Below are 19,170 nucleotides of genomic sequence, written 5' to 3' on the forward strand. Positions count from 1 at the left end.
TTTTCTTTAAGGCTTTTCTAATTTTTAATTAAAAAGAAAAGCTAGATTCTTGCTGATCACCCAGAGTGTGACTCTCCATGGTTACCTGTCACTCAAAGAGCTCCAGCTCTGAGGAATGCTAATTAGCCCCGCTAAAGCACCATAATTGAACTGGAGGGATGGCTGCGGAAGGTGCAGGGCTGCCTTCATTCAGAACCGCCTTGCCATCTAAATGGATGGAGCCATCCTGACAATGTGAAGACATAAAGGGAGAAGAGGAGGAAAAAGGAAAAGCAACAACATTCCATCTGCCATTTTTTTACTCCTAGTTTTAAAGTAATTATCAAGATGTAACCTGGATACCGTATGAATACCAAAAAAAAAAAAAAAAGTTTTCTTTAGCCCTCAGAGAATGAACCACACAGCACCTGCTTGACAATGATCTCTGTGGTAGGGAATGCACTGAACTGTATAAAAATGAATCATTTGAAACAAATAGATGCATTGGGACATCAGTGGGGATAACCATAATGATGATAGCAGGCAAATACTTGGGAGAAAATAGATTTCATTTAAATCAGGGTCGTATTTGGATCAGATAATGGACCTTACAGGAATGTTTGGGTATTCTTGGAGAACAAGAGCATATGTTTTTGACATTGCAATGTCCCTCAAACCTACGGGCTTGACATTCAGACATCAGTGGGTTATAGAACCTTAGGCTATAACTAAGTTAAAGAAACAAAGCTAATGCAATCGTGTTCCAAATAGTTTTCATCTCCACTTAGTCTCAGTTCTAAATATTAATGTGAGGAATTAGCAGTTGGTAAAGTGACAGTCTAGTTGACAAGATAGGGCAGCATAATGTTATCATGGAATTATGGCTTGGAACTGCTGGGAACTTAACATATTAAAATTAAAATATTAGTCAAATTAAACTTTAGCAGACTTCATTTGAGCTGAGAGCAATCTCCAAATCAGGACCCTGTGATTGAGAGCTGTGGTCACAATCGGGGTATATTGGTGCCAGGGAAACAGGAAGTGGGTCCCACAACAGCTTAACTGCTTCCAGGTGGAGTTGGCTGTTTTGAATGGGTCCTCATTAGTTGGTTGCCTGTGATTTGAAGAAGTTTGATGGCTATGATTAGCTGAGAGTCATAAAAGATATACCCATAATTTAGCCTTTCTATTTATGCCTGTTAGGCTGCAGTTAACTATATTGAGATCCAAAGTAAGGCAGTATCCTCAGGCTGTGTTGTGTGAAACAGCTCTCACAGGTACACAGCGTTGGAAACTGAGGCTGAGAGAGTCTGAAAGCCGAAGTACATGCAGAGGATCTGAGGGCTCTCAACTCAAGTTTATCTTTTGAGGTGACAGATCAATGTGATTTGATTCTAGGTTAGATGGTGACTAGAGCAAGATCCACGGGATCAGAGCAATTTATCTCCTCTTTGAATGAATGAACAGGCATAATCTTTTATTTTGATACAAAGTTTATTGTGAATTGATGGTCTTTTTGTACTATTAAAATATAGACCTGAAAGTTTTATTTGTTTTTTTGAACTTGTTTTTATTGAGCTTTACATTTTCTCCACTCCCCTTCCCTTCTCCCCTCTCCCCTTTCACCCTCCCCCATGCCCCCCAGTTTACTCAGGAGATCTTGTCTTTTATTCCCTTCCTAGGCAGATTCATGTAGGCCTCTTAGGGTCCACTTTGTTACCAAGGTTCTCTGGTGTTGTGGACTGTATGCTGGTTATCCTTTGCTTTATGTCTAGTATCCACTTATGAGTGAGTATATATTATATTTGTCTTTTTGAGTCAGAGTTACCTCACTCAGGATGATTTTTTTCTAGTTCCATCTATTTGCCTGCAAATTTCAAGAAGTCATTGATTTTTGTACTGCGGGGTAGTACTCCATTGTCTAAATGTACCACATTTTCCTTATCCATCTTTAGTTGAGGTGCATTTAGGCTGTGTCCAGGTTCTGGGTATTACAAATAATGCTTCCATGAACATAATTGAGCAAATGTCCTTGTGGTGTGGGTATGCAATCTTTGAGTATATGCCTAAAAGTGGTATTGCTGGGCCTTGAGGTAGACTGATTCTCCATTTTCTGAGAAGCCAAGATACTGGTTTCCAAAGCGACTGTACAAGCTTGCACTCCCACCAGCATATTCTTAGACTACTCAGTTTTCCTCCAGAACTTTCAACTGTTTGGAAGGCTAAGCCAGCTATCAGATTATTTTCCTTCCTTCCTTTATTTATTTTTCCCTTTTCTTTCTCTTGTTCATGTTGGCAGCATACCAGTGTCCAAGTTAGACTGGGTATGGTGGCTTTGACAATGTCTTTGATAGAATGACTGGACATTCCTGCTATCATAACTAACTTAATTGCTGTGCTGTAGAGTAGTTGCTTTCTCTGTCAGAGAAGCAGTTGTAACACTCTTGAGCAACATACATGGGAAACTTAATATGAGAATAAAAGAAACAGTCAAAGCCTGAGTCTAGTGCTGGTGAGCAGCTGCTGTAGCCCAGGCACACATTATTTTACATAATGCTTAAAGCAAACTCATAGTTGTGATTTTATCTACAAATTTTTATAGAGAGGAGAACTATCTCTGAATATAATAAATAATTTCTGGGGTGTTCATAAAGATACCAGTGAAAGAACTAAAACCTAACTGCAAGTACTTTTTCCTAATCTCTTTATAGAACACTGTTTTAATTCAACTTCTAACTACAGTTGCCTGGTTCACATGTAAGTCAATACAACTTAAAACTGATTTTCCACAAGTCTTCAGAGAGTTGATAATTTGTACCAGACTTGAGGAACATTATCTACCTGAGTATGGGTCTTCCTACTCTAGTAGTGCTAACAGAAGATTTCTCTGAATTGGTGCTAATTGGGAGGGTAGTAGATCTAGAAACATTTAGGAGCTAGGCCTTTGGGCATGCCTGTGGAGGGTTATCTTGATTGCATTCATTGAGATGGGGAGATCCAGCTCCTCTGGGTAGGGCCATTCAGTGGCTGGGATCCTAGACTGTATAAGAAACAACACGAATTTGCTATCCTCTGCTTCTTGAGTAAGGGTGCAGTGTGACTCACTCTGTCATGCTCCTGCTGCTGTGACTCATCTATCACGATGGACTGAAGGCTGGAAGCGAGAGCCAGAGGAAGTTCTCCCTTCCTCAAGTTGCTTTTGTCAGGGGATTTAATACAGAATCAAGAAAAAAAGTAAGACCTGCATGAGGAAGTGAGAGCTGATGTGACCAGAAAGACGAAGGTCATCAGTTCTTGTAGGATGAATAGGCAAGCGAAGAAAGTAGAGCTTTGTACCAACAACCATAGCAAATGACTGCAGAGGTTTTAGTGGGGATGGGCACTTAAACTTTTAAAATATCACTTTGAAAATTCAAGCAGAGTGGAGTAGCTAGCAAGGAAGTAAGCAGCCCTCTGAAGGGACTTCCCATTGGTGCCTATTAGTGACTGTTAAGTACCAGAGAAAAGAGTAGGTAGGAATTTGGTTGTGGTGAGGAAGGGGTCACCACCTTAGGATACCCATCAAAAGCCATACTCATCTGATTTGGGGTGCCAGAAGTGTGTGTGTGTGTGCCAGAAAGATCAGACTTAAGAATGGGGTAGTGTTGGCTACAGAGAATGGGAAGATGGTAGTGCCATGTGCCAGATGAACACAAGGGTGTGAACAATTTGAGGACACAGTAAGATACTAATTTTCGTACTGGAGGTTCTCAATTCACTTAAAAAGACTAAATGCAATTGGGCTGTTAGATTTTGATCATTCAGAATGATATAACCTAATACTGAGCAAGGTTACTTACTATTTTAACCTAAAACAAAATTTAAAAAAGCAGAGTCATTATAAAGAATAGTACAGTAAATCACAATTCAAGGAGTCCATCTAACATAAAAAGGGGGGGGTGAATGGTTGTGTAATTTCTTCTCAAGTTATTTGAAAAGGCCACTGTAAGACAAAAGGAAAAAAAAAGATGACATAATTGAAAGTGTGTTAAGTGTTTCATTTGCCACACCCTTCCCCACCTGGTAAACAAGTAGTCTCATTTTGACATATCAGCATTGTTCACGAGACTGGATTGCTGAAGCCAGACCCTTCTTCCTCTGCACCTATCACTCACTGCCTTTTACCCTAAAGCAGTGGTTCTCAACCTGTAGGTCTGGATCCATCTTGGGTAGATTGACCCTTTCATGGGGGTGGCCTAAGACCTCTGGGAAACACAGATGTTTACATTATGATTCATACAGAAGCAAAGTTCCAGTTACGAAGTGGCAGCAAAAGTACTTTTATGGTTCCACAGTATGAAGAACTGTATTAAAAAGTCACAACATCAGGAAGGTTGGGAACCACTGCTCTAAAGGAAAAGAGAAAAACTGACCATAGCTGTTATGTTTTTATTTAAAAAGAGGAAAAGAGAAATACGGCAAGATGAGACATATTGGCTAGTTTTATTATATGGCCCGGCAGAGTAGGGAGATTAAGAGAGAAGAGGAACAGGGGTAATGGCTGACTGCCATGGCCAGTCGCCATAGAGAGAGGCTGAGAGAGAGCCAAGAAGAAACAGAGAGAGAGAGAGTAGAGAGGAAGCAGAGAGAAATTGAAGCAGTAAAGTTGGAGCTTTTAAAGGGAAGACTGCGCATGCACACTGAGGTTCCACGCATGCCCAGAGTCCTCAGCAGACGTAATACATGGCGGGTGACACGCGATGACTTAGCAAGTCTGTCTCTAAAGGAGGTAGAGCCTATCAGCACCAAAGCCTGAACCTTTCAATAGCATCAGAGCCCTAAAATAACCAACTAAACTTGCAGCTCCTAGTTTTCAGTGTGAAAGTCTTTTGTTTCTCAACATAGCTTTTTCTTTTTTTCTTTCTTTTATTAGACACTCTAATTTTAACTTTGTAATTAAGTATCATCACATTAATAAACAATACCAGAATGTGTTTGTTCCAAGATTCCCAAAAAGGTTTTTTTTTTTTTTTTTTTTTGGTTACCTCTTAAGAATATTTTCCTCAGCACTGGCTTTGTTTCTGATGATTTCCCAGAAAATGGTATCCTCACCCCTCACACCCATTCCTGCTTATCTAGCTGATGATTGGAATTTCCTCCCTCTCCCTTTGCACAGAAGGATCTAGTTCCTCCTGTAGTCATTTCTTCTTTCCCATACTTTGTATGTCACACAATTACATACATGGGGCATGGCACGAGGGAGAGGATCATTCATTAGCAGAAGGGTAGATAGAGAAATAATCACTTTAACAATTGCAGGGCATCTTTCTGATGCATGAGTTGAAACCAAGAGCTGGGAGACATGTTCTGCTGAGTTCTTATCATTTTTGAAAGCTGAGTGTGGAATGCCTCAGGATATGAATGAGCCACAGATGGTTCTGACTTTTAAGATGTATGTGTTCCATCATTGTGGTTATTTACACATTGAGCATGTCTGCCTTTTTAAAAAAATATTATCCCCTATGACTAGTTCTTTGATCTTCATTATTATATAGAAAACTGGGAACCTATAAAGTAAGTGATACTCTGATTGATGTGGAGGCCCTGGGGCATGTGTGACAGTAGAGCCTACATCTGAGACTACCAAGAAAAGGGTGGACATGTCTAGTCTCTGACATCCAGAGCAATTTTCATATAATCCATTATCAGCTTTATGTACTCCATTTTTATTGTGTTTGGAATTAAAATAATGTGAGTGCTTATCAAAATTAAGTTATCTGAAATTTTATGCTATTTATCTTTTGTTCTTTAAAGCTTCAGTGCTTCTGCTGCCTGGCACTGTGATTATCTCCTGTAATTTCCCGAAGCAGTAGTAAAGACTGTGTCTCCAGGTACCTGGAGATGGATGTGACGTAGCTGGTACAGTGCTTGATGGGCAAACACAAAGCCCTGAGTTAAACCCACAGCACTTCATAAACTAGGCCCGGAAACGCATGTCTATGCTGGGACTCAAGCAGCATAGGTAGATGCAGTGGGAGCAGAAGTCCAGTGTTATCTTTAGCTGTATGGTGAATTCAAAGCCAGGTGGGGCTTCAGTGAGACCCTGTCTAGAAGCAAATTCACTTCCAAACTCCCAAATGGACTAAGTGACAATGTGACAACGTTCTGGCAAATGATTTAGTGTGTCAATTAATTTAGTCTGTATAACTCCTCAGTTGGAGCAGAGGAGACACAGCTACCCCTTACTTCTTGTTGTTAGAGTGGAAAACTATTTTGGACCAAGTGGTTGAAGCCAACTCCCTAGAAATAGCAAAGTTTTCTTGAGAAAGATGTTGAGATTCTCACTACTTCATCCAATAGAACCATAAACTAACTCAGACTCATATATAATATGAAGTATTCCATAAAAACAATGTATGATTTGGACAAACTAAAATTTGAAAAACTATGCGCTTGTGTGAATATGGAGGCCATCCACCTTCTTCTTGTACAGGGTCTTACATTGACTGAAAACTCACCCAATCATCTAAGTTGTTTAGTCAGTGAGCTCTAGCGATCTGTTGACTTCTTTCTACCACCACAGAGCCTGGATTACAGAGTGCTACCATACCCACTTGTTTGTTTTTATGTTTCTGGTTTTTATTTATTTTTTAAAAAATGAATTTTTGAGATTGGTCTCAGGTCCTTGTGCTTGTATGGCAAACACTGTACCAACTAAGCTATCGCCCTAGTCCCTTAACAATGCATCTTTAAAAACCCTACAAAATATTGAACACAGTCTTCTCTCTGTGTAAATAGCCACACTGACTGTCTTACATTTAGAAATGTATTTCTATTAGATGAACAAGAAGCATTTTAATTAAACTTATAGGTTAGTTTACATTACAATTTTAATAGAAGTTTATCACTTTATATTGGTATGAATACACTAAAACAAAGTAATCATTTTAAATGAGAGTGCTCTCATTGGTATCATTGGTAAGTATTAGGAGTCAGAAGAGAGTTTGTAATGGTTTATAAGATTCCTCAGCTTTGTAAGAAGAAACACAGTTGGCATTTGATACTCTAGACCTTCCTGAATCTTTGATTTAAACAAATCTAGTTTCTATATAATGCAAACAAATTAGAATGACCCAAACCACTTGATATTGTCATACCCTTAGTGAGAAGTGTAGTCTACAGGAGAGAGTGCAATAAACCTGGGAGACGCTCCTGGATGTTCCTGCTTGGTCAGCAACTTACACAGTACATCATGCTTGAACTGCATCCCAGCATGTGCTGTGGAGTGGGTCGACTCATGCTAAAGACTATTAGTTGCTTGAGAATTAAGACCATGTAGGTGCTGGAAGCCAAAGGTCTGTTACAGGGCACTGTATAGTTTGTTCTGATTGATTCTCAGGGGAACATTTTATGGCAGTTGTTATCTAATGATCCCTTAGCAAATAAGCCAACTGTACACAGGAATCACTGAAGGGCAGAGACAGTTTGGTAGATATAATGAAAGACAATTGTGCTAAGCACTTCTAACAAGCATTGGGCCAAGCCAATAGCAACTTGTGCAATTGCTTTTAGCGGGAGTCGGTGGGGAAGTATATAATTCAAGACTGATTGACTCCAGATAAATACTGACTGCTTTCAGTAACTCTGGGAACATACCAGTTTTCATTGCTTGCAGATTATCACGTATTCATCAGAAAACCACAGGGGATAAGGATCCATGTAGCAACAATAAACTGCAGAAATATAGGCACTGTGACAGAAAGGTCTTTCTAAAGGAACTGGTGTAGATCTCTTAATGTACTTGTCAGTTAGTCGGTCTGGAGCAGTGCTAAAAACTTCATGCAGATAGTCTGAGTTACATCTCTTGGTTGCTGAACTGGAGATTGAATCAGAGCACCACATCTGCTGAGAAAGTACTCTACCATTGAGCTACAGCCCTGCAGGAATTGACTCCTCTATCTATGAAGCTGTTGCAATTATTGTTTTAACAGAAGCTGAAATTTAGAGAGTTGAAGTACTTTGTTCCAAATTGCATAGCTCATAACTGACAATGCCAAATCACAAACCCAGGCTGATATGACTCAAAGCTCATTCCCTTAGCATGAATATAAACCAAATTATGAGGAAGGTTTGAGTTATTATAATGGATATTTTTAAGGAACAGTGGATCATGTTTTTATAGCTATGATAATTTCTAAATAAGCCATTGAATCGATTCATACATATGAAAACTTTTGAATCTCTTCTTCCTTCCTTCCTTCCTTCCTTCCTTTTTTCCTACCTTCCTTCCTTCCTTCCATCCTTCCTTCCTTCCTTCCTTCCTTTTTTTGAAGAGGCTCTAGTTTTGTTTGCTTCTATCAAGAGCCACCTGCTCTTCCAAACACATTTCTCAGCTTTCTGGTAAGCTTTGCTCTTTCCAGAATAAACTGATTTTAGTGTGTCCCCTCTGTAGTGGAGCATACGGAAACCCTGAAGTCATGGATTTGTAGGCATCTAAGGGAAAAGAAAATGTAACTATTTCATAGTATCCTTTCCCTGGACCAAATGATTGGGAGTCAAACCCATACTTGAGAAACACAAGTAGGAATTGAAAACAGGGCTAAAAGTGGAAATAATGTTAGCAAAGGAATTCCTCAGGCAGTACAATGCAGTACAGGATTGGCATTTTCATCTCCAGCATCTGATGCTAAAAAGTCAGATATGGAGGAATGCATGTGTAATCCCAGCCCTGGGAAGTGGAAGCAGGATGATCCTGGGGTTCAGGTCCCCTGCAAGGCTGGCAAACTTTTTGAGTTCCAGGTCAATAAGAGACTTTGTCTTGAGAGTCAGAGGATCAGGGAGTTTGCTGTGAGATTATGTTTCCTAGAAGCTACACACTCGCAAAGTCTCACCAACATGACTTCTTAAAAGTGAGCAGAAGGAGAGCATTAATGAGCATGTCAAACTGGATGGAGTGGGGGGGGGGCGCAGAGCCCACAAGGCCTCAACCCTACACTACCCTACACTGAGAACTATAGGGAGATGAGTAAAGCTGGGAGCAGGAGAAATGGAATGCGAGTTTTGCTCTTCCAGGGACAAACTGATTCTAGTGTCCTCTCTGCAGTGGAGCCTCTTTGGGAAGAACACACCAATTGTTTGTACAGTGCCAAAGGTCAGCCCTGAAAACATACATAGGAGTAACATCATATGGACTCATGAAGTTACATTTAGGAATATATATGTATATAAAATGCATACATATATTTATATTTAGGGACCTGTATGTGTATACAAACATACACACATGTGTATTGAGGAATATATGTCTATACAAATACAAATGTACATGTTTAATAACAACTAATGAAAAAGAGGGGTCATGAATTTGAAAGAGTGTAGGGAGGGCAATCTGGGGGAGAATTGAGGGAGGAAAGAGATGAGAGATATGCTGTAATTCAAATACAATCTCAAAATTAAAAAAAAAAAAGGCTAAGGTGGGGAAGCAATTGAGGAAAACACTCCACATTGACCTCTGGCCTCCACATGAACACACACTTGTGAACATACACTCACGAAGAAAATTTTACAATGAGATTTATTTGCAAAATTGAAAGATTCAGGAAAAAACAAAACTGTTTGATGGGAGAAGTCCTTCTGTGTATATGTTTGTCTTATTGGTTGATAAATAAAGCACTGTTGGCCAATATGGAAGCAAGTTGGGCAAGACTAGGAGAAGGAGGATTCTGGGAAATGTAGAAAAGGGAGGGAGTTGCCATGTGATCCCTGGAAGATAAGACACATAAGGCCAGTGTCCTCGGTAAGATAAGCCCTTATAAAAACATATAGATTAGTAGTTATGGTTGATAATTAAGACAGAGATAGCAAATAAGAAATCCTAGTCCTTAGCCAGCAGCACGGTAACTAATATAAGACCCTGTGTGTTATTTGGGGACCCTAAAGTGGTGGCAGAACCCAGGCATCTGGTGGAAAGAGTTATCGTTACAACTGTTGAAATAAGGAAAACCAGCAGAATCCTCATTTCTGGGGATGTTCCAGTATTGATAAATCTTCTAGGAAAAAAATATGAAAAGATAATTTTTAAGTTGGAGGATACTTCATCAATAAACCATGCCATTCCAAATGGTGCTAACAAACTGTATTTTGCTTCTCAACCATTTCTTACAAATTAGAACTTATTTTTTATGGTGGACAATTTCACTATTTCATTTGATGCATTTCTTTAAATATTTCATTTTCATGATTTGAAATTTTTTAGGATCAACTGCATAGATAAAGTCAACTGAATACTGTCTGCAGGTCTCTGCTATTTAGACTTCTGGGATGCCAGCTTCTTTTTTCTTATAGTGCTGTTGATATTCTATGGATATTCTGCTAGCATCTATGGCAATATTATTAAGGGTACAGTTAGTTTGGGATTATGATCTGTATGCACTGATATGGAGAATATAAATACACACACATAATGCATGCATATGCATGAATTTGTTTAGAAATTAAACATGATGGATAGAAATGTAAAAGCAGGCCTTCAAATACTAACCATTGTAATATTTTAAGTTGTTATCAGTTTCCAGAAAAAAAAGAAAATTTTATTTCTAAATCGAGTGTTATAAAATTGATGCAATTTTATCTTAGCTTAGAGATTCTTTCTGAAGCCTCATCTTTCAAGTCATAGTGTTATTGTTATCTCTCTTTTGGTATAGGATTACTCTAGAGTTGAAATGTAGTCAGTTATAATTGTGGTAATGAATGGTGAGATTGGGTTCCAAATGGGAGCAATGAGGCCGATGCAGATTCAAACCATTCAACTCCCCACCCCATGAACCCTGGCAGAACTGCATCCCTGACCGGCAGAGCCAAGTGACATGGCTTTGAAGGGATCCACAGGTCTCATCAGAGTGACATGTTTGCAATCTACATAGTAACACAGGCAAGAAACTCAAACATTCAGAGAATAGGATGGTTAGCTGTTAACTCAGCTAAGGTGGTGGACTCCATTGTGTGGTCTGCAAAGCTTGAGAAGTGTGTTAGAATATATTAGCTTTCACTGTCGTTATACTGTGGCATGTTGGCACAGAAATAGCAATGGGCAGAATGAGCCAAGAAAAAGTATTGAACTCTCTCTTCTGCAGGATAGGCCAAAGACTTAATAACTGTTGCTTGACTGACTTTGTAATCTGGGGATGGAGGAAAGGGCACCTTCCAATACTGTCCAGATTCTACTTTATATTTTTCATCTGAAATTTTAAGACAACTTAGGAAGATATGAAATACAATCAGCAGGAATCACCTGTTGCTTGGCAAGCACTCGAGTGACTTTTGAAATGGCTGTTTAACTTTGGGTTGTTATTGAACTTTTCATCCTTGGTGATGACTCTGGATAGCAAATCACTCTGGTTTGGGGATCTGCTTTAAAATTTTCCTAGTGCCATCCAAATGGCTTTACAATGTAAACATTTGGATATGAATGGTTGAGATCTTTAGGTGTCAGGAGAACTAACTCATTTTAATTTAAAACCAAAGTTCCATCTAATTACATTCATTATTATAATTATCCATTATCTGTAATCACAGAAGTCATATATAATATACTTTAAAATATGAGACCATGAGAAAAGTAATTGCCCAACAAAAGCTGAGTTTTTGGTAGCAAATGTGGAAATGTTCATGTTCCATTCAGATAATTATATATTAACATCAGTGGATTGGTGGCCTATCAGTGAGAATCTCACACAGTCATAACAAAACAATTCATGCAAAGTGATTAGATTATATATGAATGGGTTATTGTTGAAATCCTCATTGAACAAAGAAACTCCAACTGTCTTACTTGGACTGATAAGTGCAAAGAACTCAGTTTTAAAAAATGTAAAGAAATCAGTTATAATTGAAAAGGAAGACTGTCTCACATGAGTTGTTTTTAATGTAGAATTTGGTGAGTAAAATAATTCAGACAATTTTTGTTTGTGGCTAGGATAGGAAATTTTAATTCTTTAGAGAAATAAGTGATAGATGAAGATGATGACAGTTAAATAAATGATTGATTGATGGTGGTGGTGGTGGTGGTGGTGGTGGTGGTGGTGGTGGTGGTGTGTGTGTGTGTGTGTGTGTGTGTGTGTGTGTGTGTGTGTGTGTGTGTTGAACCAGGCTCGAATCTCACATTCTGGTCCCTGCAGGCTTCTGTACTTTAGTAAGCACCTCATCCAATCCCATGGCTTCATGTGTCTGATGATCACAGTTTTCTCTTATCTCTGATGTCTTTCCCACCCAGCAAAGCTCCCATTTCTTCTTTTATCTGAGCTTAAATGCTCCCTTTTTTCCATTCCTATACTTCTCACTGTCTAGGGAGAAACATGCCTTCCTTGGAATTCTCATTTAAAACCAGGCTTTGATTCACAGTCAAATGTCCTGAAATCCTTTCACCTGCATCAGACCATCACCTACCATATTGCATCACCTGCTTGAGGGCAGGAGAGAGTTTCTTAGATGGCTGTGCTGAGGCATTGATGGAGAAAGCTGAAATACTTAATTAGGATTGTAATGAACTCAGAAAACAAACATCAGGTTTTAAGAGATGGTTTTCTAAAGAATTCAGTTATAAACAAGTTCTTAGGGAATGAATTAAAATGCTTGAGCTCATATCATCAACAATTATTAGAAGAAATAAAAATAAAATGAAAACATCTAAAAAATTATGATAGCTTATACAGCACTGGGGGTGGGGGGTGAGGGAAATCTCTACTGTGGTATCCTGGAGAGAATGAGAATTGCTAAGACTCCTCCAGAGGGCCCTGTAGTGGTAAGAATTATGATCTTACAAATATATTTCTTTTTGTTACAGAAGTCGTGTCTTATGAGGAAGCCATTGTGAACATTAAGATTGAATTTTACAAATAGGGCATTTAACGTTCAAAAATTGGAGGTTGGTTGTAGCAATTAATACAGGCAGTAGCATACAGACATTAAAACAATGCAGCAACTCAATGTTCATTACAACCCAAGTGTAAGAAATGTCACTGAAAAGCCACAGTTCTCACTGTAATTTCTTCTGGGGCCAAATATGAGTGACCACAGCCGAGGTTTTGATTCATCCCAAACACTGTGTTCCAATGAAGTAGCAATTTCTTACATTTTTGTGATAACAGCATAAGGAAGTCATGAAACAATACCCCTTTAATATATTGCTGGGTATATCAAGTGTAGGCAGTTTTGGACAGAGTGGAGAAATCTCTGCTGTAGGCTTCAGCTGCTGTGTGGTGGCATTCTTAGCTTTTGGGTTGGTGGAAGGTAGGGGCCTGTTCATACAGTCTAAAAGGATTTGCTTCATGGTCATAAGCATGTTGGGGCACATACCAAGGTGTGTAATAAATGGTTATTTAAAGGGCTAAGATTGTAAGAGAGTTTGGACTCTGGATCTGCAACATTCCATCCTCTCCACAAGCACTGAAGTTCTTATCATTCAGTCACTCTGCAAAAATGTTCAGTGTAGGTGATGCTTCTTACCCAGAACTCCAGTTGACGAAAATGTGTGATAAGAAAAAAGATTATGAAGTAACACATGCAAATTACGATTCCATTCACGGCATCTGTCCACCCACTCAGAACAAAACAGAAAATACTAGAAGCACTTAGGTATTACAAAGCAACCATTAATTCTGAGTGGTGCTTTCTATATTTTGTAAAATACCTACCATAAACCTGTCACCATCTGATAAAACTAAAAGTAAAATGGACATGATTTAACTTAATAATAATATAGGGCAATAGAACATCCCCTCTCTTGGAGGAGCCAAGAGACCAAAGTGATGGTGTTCTCAGACTAAGCAACTGATGTTTAGGTGGATCCATTCCAGTGGCTGGCTCCGACGGGAGCAGCCTACACTGGGAAGTGAGCAGAGGGAGGGCTGCATCGGGTCCTCAACACAATTAGCTTCCAGCTTCAGATATTTGCCAAGAATGTGGAGAGATGACACGGGGGTTTCTTCTTACTACATCCCACCAGGACTCATAATATCAATTTGTCTTGTGAGTCACCAGTGATGATGACTCTGATGACATGAAATGAAACAAGAAGTAAATTGCAGCCCTCTCTAATGCATGGTGATTTTTGTGTGGTCACGATTTGAGAATCTAACTATTCTGTTCATCAGCAATTGTTCTGTTTGATTAATGAATGCCTGGGTGAGTCTGTGGGTTCTTATTGGGTGGGTTACTGTCCATTGTAACTTCATGTTTCCAGGTTATCCTTAGCTTCTTGTGACCATTGAGAGCCTCTTCAAGCTGGTCTCCATGCTCTTGCCACTCGTTTCCAAAGTTCTCAGACACTTTCGTATGCATTGGCCAAACCAAGTCCTATACCATACTCTTCATGCCAAACCTAGGATCTGCAGGTTCTGCAGGGAGCTGAGGAACAACTCAGAGTTCAGAAGCTCAGACCTACCTGAGAGGTGTGTTCCCTGTTCCAAGGACATTTCTGCCTCTGTGGGCAGAGTAAGGGAATTTATGTAGGTGTAAAATGTACTCACTCATTCCTATATACACACTTAAAATTTTTTTGTTGTTGTTATTTCAAGTTAGGGAACAAGCTTGTTTCACATGTAAGTCCCTTCTCCCTCTCCCTCCCCTCACCCCCATTCCTCTTTCCCCACCCTCAACCTATCCCCCACCCCATCCACCCACCACTCCCCAGGCAGGGTAGGGCCCTCAACGGGGGCTCCACAAAGTACACCAAATCTTCCTGTGCTGGGCCTGGGCCCTTCCCCATGTGTCCAGGGCCAGAGTGCATCCCTTCACATGGAATGGGCTCTCAAAGTCCCTTCTTACACCAGGGAAAAAAATACTAATCCACTACCAGAGGCTCCCTGGAATGCAGAGGCCTTCTTATTGACATCCATGTTCAGGGGTCTGGATTAGTACTGTACTGGCCTCCCAGACAGCATCTGGGGTCGATGTGCTCTCCCTTGTTCAGGTCAACTGTTCCTGTGGGTTTCTCCAACCTGGTACAGACCCCTTTGCTCTTCATTCTTCACTCTCTTCAACTAAATTCCCGATTTCAGCTCAGCGTATATCTGTGGATGTCTGTCTCTGCTTCCATCAGCCACTGGATGAGGGCTCTAGGATGGCATAAAGAGTAGTCATCAGTCTCATTTTAGGGGAAGGGCTTTTAGGTTGTCCTCTTCACCATTGCCTGGGTATACACACTTTTAAGATACTCATTTCTGTTTTTGCCCTATATGCAGAAAAATGACTTTATGCCAATATTCCCAATCTACCAAAGTCAAAATATTCATTAATTTTCACCCCTCTGTATTTTTAATCATACACTAATACTACATCAGTATTAATATTGCACTTCTTATTTCATAAAACCTCTGAATATAAAAGGTCTCTTACTAATAACACTGTCTTGCTCATTCCACTTGTCCCAGGGCTTCTTCTGGTATCTATCAGCTAGACTCCTGTCATGGAGCCACCAGTTTGAGGCCACACTAATCTATATAATGACTTCCAGGCCAGTCAGGGAGATACATAGCAAAATCTTATCTCAAAAATGAACAAAGCCAATGAATGAAACCAAAAGAGTACCTTTATCTTTACAAGAACACAATTGCAAAGAGAATGCAGGAGGTTTACATCTATCCCGTGTCTAATGGTGCCTCTCATTGCTTATCATAACCAATGAATAGATATTGCTGCATTACCCAATCAAACTCATGCTTCATTCAGGTTGGTTTTGTTGTTGCTTTTGCTTTTCTGTTCCTGGATCCTATCCAAGACATGCCGTGTCTCTGTCAAGATGTCTGAGAATCCTCTTGGTAGTAAAAGCTTTAGGTGTCCACTACAAATGTGAGGAGTCCTGGTATTTTCTACACGGAACTTCCGGAGGAATTTGTATGATATAAATCATGTATGTTACATGTTTGAGGGGAAAGGCTGTAATGAAAAAGTGCCATTGACATGACCTGTCACTGTCACTGCTAACCCTGAATTTTCCATGCTTAACTCCTAGGCGTCCACACTCTAAGGTTTGGAAGGAGGTCCAGCATGTACAAGGCACAGTGGAAGGGGGGATTCATGCCCCACCCTCTGGGAGGGCTGCGCCTCCCGAGACTGCTCGGAATTTCTGGGCCAGAGACTACACATTTGCTCATTTCTCCCAGTTGTTTTGTTACTGAGAACCCACCGACTTTGGGTTTTATGAAGTTTTAGATTACGGAAAACCTCTGGTTGCCTTTTGACTGCCTATCTCATCCACTTAACTAGTAGCACCTGCCACCACATAGACCACATTCCTGGTATATGGACAGGTGTTCTCAAACACCCACTCTGAAAATTGTTGTTTTCATACAGAGTTACTTTATCCTCTGGAATGCCTTTGACCACATCTTGTAGTTGAATTCATGTCATTGCTTGTGTCTGAACTTAGTGACTGGCCTGAGCTTCAACTCTTATTCACTTCCTTGGCAGTTTGGAAGTAAAACTCTCCCCTACTATATTTAATGCACTATACAATATTTGTTTGCCTGTTGGTCTTTGTAACAACATTGTGGGTCGCTGGGATTCCAGCTAGTTCTCCCTCCATTCCCTTTCAGTTTGAAGCAGCTGTGTGCATAATATACCTGGTTCAAGGGTTGAGGAACATATGCTCATCAAGAGAGTTGACTTTTAGAAGCATTTACTTGAGTCTTTTGAAAGAAGTGACACTAGGGATCTGCCATTCATGGGATAGGTAAGCCCCAAGAGGTGGCTTTTTTTTTTTTTTCTTCCTGCAGTGAGGTGGCTTTTCTGATCATCTGGACTTCCATGTGCAGGAGTGTCTGTAGATCAAGCATTTGTGAAACGACTGGCCAGAGCTGAGGAAATGGTCCGTGGCCAAGATGACTGGGGTCTCAGTGGTAGACGTCCCTAACCACCTTGGCCAAATAGCTAGGCTACAAAAGAGGCAGACAAACTCTAGCAATATAGACATACAGGCTGCAGTCGGTGCACAAAATAACCCTATGTTGACACAAACAAACTGCCTTCACCATTTTGACTGTCAGGTAGTCAAGAAAATATTTAAGTCAGTCAAGAAGCAGTCAAATCGGCCAGCAAGCCTGTCTGCTTTTCCCCTTTCCTCTAACTGTACTCTGCCTCCCTATTTCCCTGGCTCACGTTTTAGAAGCAGGCACGTTTGCCTGCCAGACGAGGATGCTTTCTTTTTCACTGAAACTTAATGAAATAGCTGTTACATCATATAAATTCACTTCCTTAACACTATGTGTCAGACTATCAAATCAGTTAAGGAAAATCCTCATCTTTTTTTCTCTTTGAAATTACAGATGGGCTGGTTGGGTTCCAAATTCAGTGAGTTCATATCGCCATCTAGTGTTCAAAACAGGATTGTCCTCACAACAGCGGAGACAAGGCAAGGCTGCAAAAGGCAAGTCTTTCTGGGCTTTTTGGAAGGCTCATTTGGGCTAACGTTTTTCGGTTTGGGGCTACTTCTCACAGTTAGTTTGATATTTGTGTTTTGATAGAATACCACACTTCTGAGAGAAACTGTTGGTTAAGTTTACCTTGAAAACAATGGTTCCTTTTCTCAGAGTGTAGGGATGAAATGATCTCCCAGGTCAAACCATACCGTGGAAGTAAATGACAAAGTTCATCTTAGGACAAAGCAAATGTCCTGCTATCGGAAAAAGAGGAAGAGAAACTAAGATCCGAGCAGGGGCTCCATCTTACTCCATGTTTCTGAAATAGTATTTGAGTCTTATGGGAAGGAGATAGGAAGCCAAGGAGAAAAAAAGTAAAACTCCCAGATGGGGAAAATACTTTGTTTCCATTCAAAGTGGGCAAGCCCAAGACTGATTGTTTCAACCTTGGTGACCCTCCATGCTTGTAGAAAACCTGCACTGGTTATTTTTAGAAGTGAATTCACATTTGTTGAATAAAATACACGCAGAATCTTTGCTGATGAAGGCACAGACTGTGGGATACTTGCAATTTTTAGAACTGCAGCTAACAAGATTTTTCTGTTTCTTCGCACATTGAAGAGTTAAAGGCACTGTCATTTCACTTCCTAGGCACATCGTGGTGGATCTGGGGTCCCATTTTACTGCTACAGCGAGTGGCAGAGCTTGCTTTCAGTTTGTCTCAGAACTTCCATAGGGCTGAGCTCGGTCCTTCCTGGTAGAGTTCTGTAACAGAGAGGCAGTGAGACAAGAAGTGAGGACAGGAAATGGGCAAAAGAGGAGGTAGGAAGAGCCACACCCAAGGGGACTCAGAGTGCCTGCCAGCCACAGGCTGTGAAGGGCGCTTTATGCAAAGTTATAAACCAAGCTTTTTAACCCATACAGTTACAGTTCCCCACAGAATGCAAAACTCATTGCCACTCAGTAAACATAATAAACTCTAGATAAAAATTGCCACGGAATTGACAAAAATTCAGAATACAGATGATTTATTATAATGAGCAACTTTGTATCGATTACAACTCATATACGATCCATTTTAAAAATTTTCCTATCTATCCTAATTCATTTTGGGTAATTTTATAAACATTGCTAGCGATTCAAACCTATATTTTATAATTACTTGCAACAAATAATTGGCATGTATTTGTAATATGGTAAACTATAAGTGACATTTTTGGGTGATCATTGTGGACTATTGTTCTACTTAAAAAGTAGCTTTCTCATTGGAAATGTTCTGAAGGTGATGATGACCTTCTGAGGAAATCTCGCCCTTGAAGCCTCACATTTCTGTGGATTGAAAAGCTCCCTTAAATTTGAACTATTTATGACTTAATCTCCCTGTACTCCAAGCTCATCTGGCCTTACTGGGAAGCAATCACTGCCTCATGGCTGAAGCTGCGGTGCCAGAGGTGGTAAGGCTCATGCTGACAGCCCTGCCTGGCTGCCACAGGCTGCTGCAGTATTCCTTGCCCTTGGAAAAGAGCTCCATAAAGAGCAAGAGAAAGGCATGCTGTACACCCAGTTTGCCAGTTTGCATATTTCCCCACACCCCCACAGTATGGGTAGCTGTGGGAGAGCTCACAGCTTTGGCATTGTTATGGGCTTTGAACCAATCTTTTTTTTTTTTTTTTTTGAGGCCATTTTATTGGGTGGGTTCCTGTGGGCATTACTTTGAGGAGTACTGGGAAAAGATATTTTTTCTTTGTTTTGGTTTTCTAATAACAACAAATCATGAATTAATTTGCTACACACGGAA

General features: G+C 40.1%; 1 protein-coding gene across 1 annotated transcript in view; it reads left to right on the forward strand.

The window, feature by feature from the left end:
• Positions 1 to 19,170, forward strand: part of LOC113835904 — a 57,829-nt gene that overhangs the window by 14,137 nt on the left and 24,522 nt on the right. The window contains exon 2 of the mRNA XM_027417460.2: positions 17,280 to 17,380. Coding sequence (XP_027273261.2) covers positions 17,280 to 17,380 — 101 coding nt within the window. The remainder of the gene's footprint in view (positions 1 to 17,279; positions 17,381 to 19,170) is intronic.

Source organism: Cricetulus griseus, chromosome 5, assembly GCF_003668045.3.
Source record: "Cricetulus griseus strain 17A/GY chromosome 5, alternate assembly CriGri-PICRH-1.0, whole genome shotgun sequence".
In the NCBI taxonomy this organism is placed as follows: domain Eukaryota; kingdom Metazoa; phylum Chordata; class Mammalia; order Rodentia; family Cricetidae; genus Cricetulus; species Cricetulus griseus.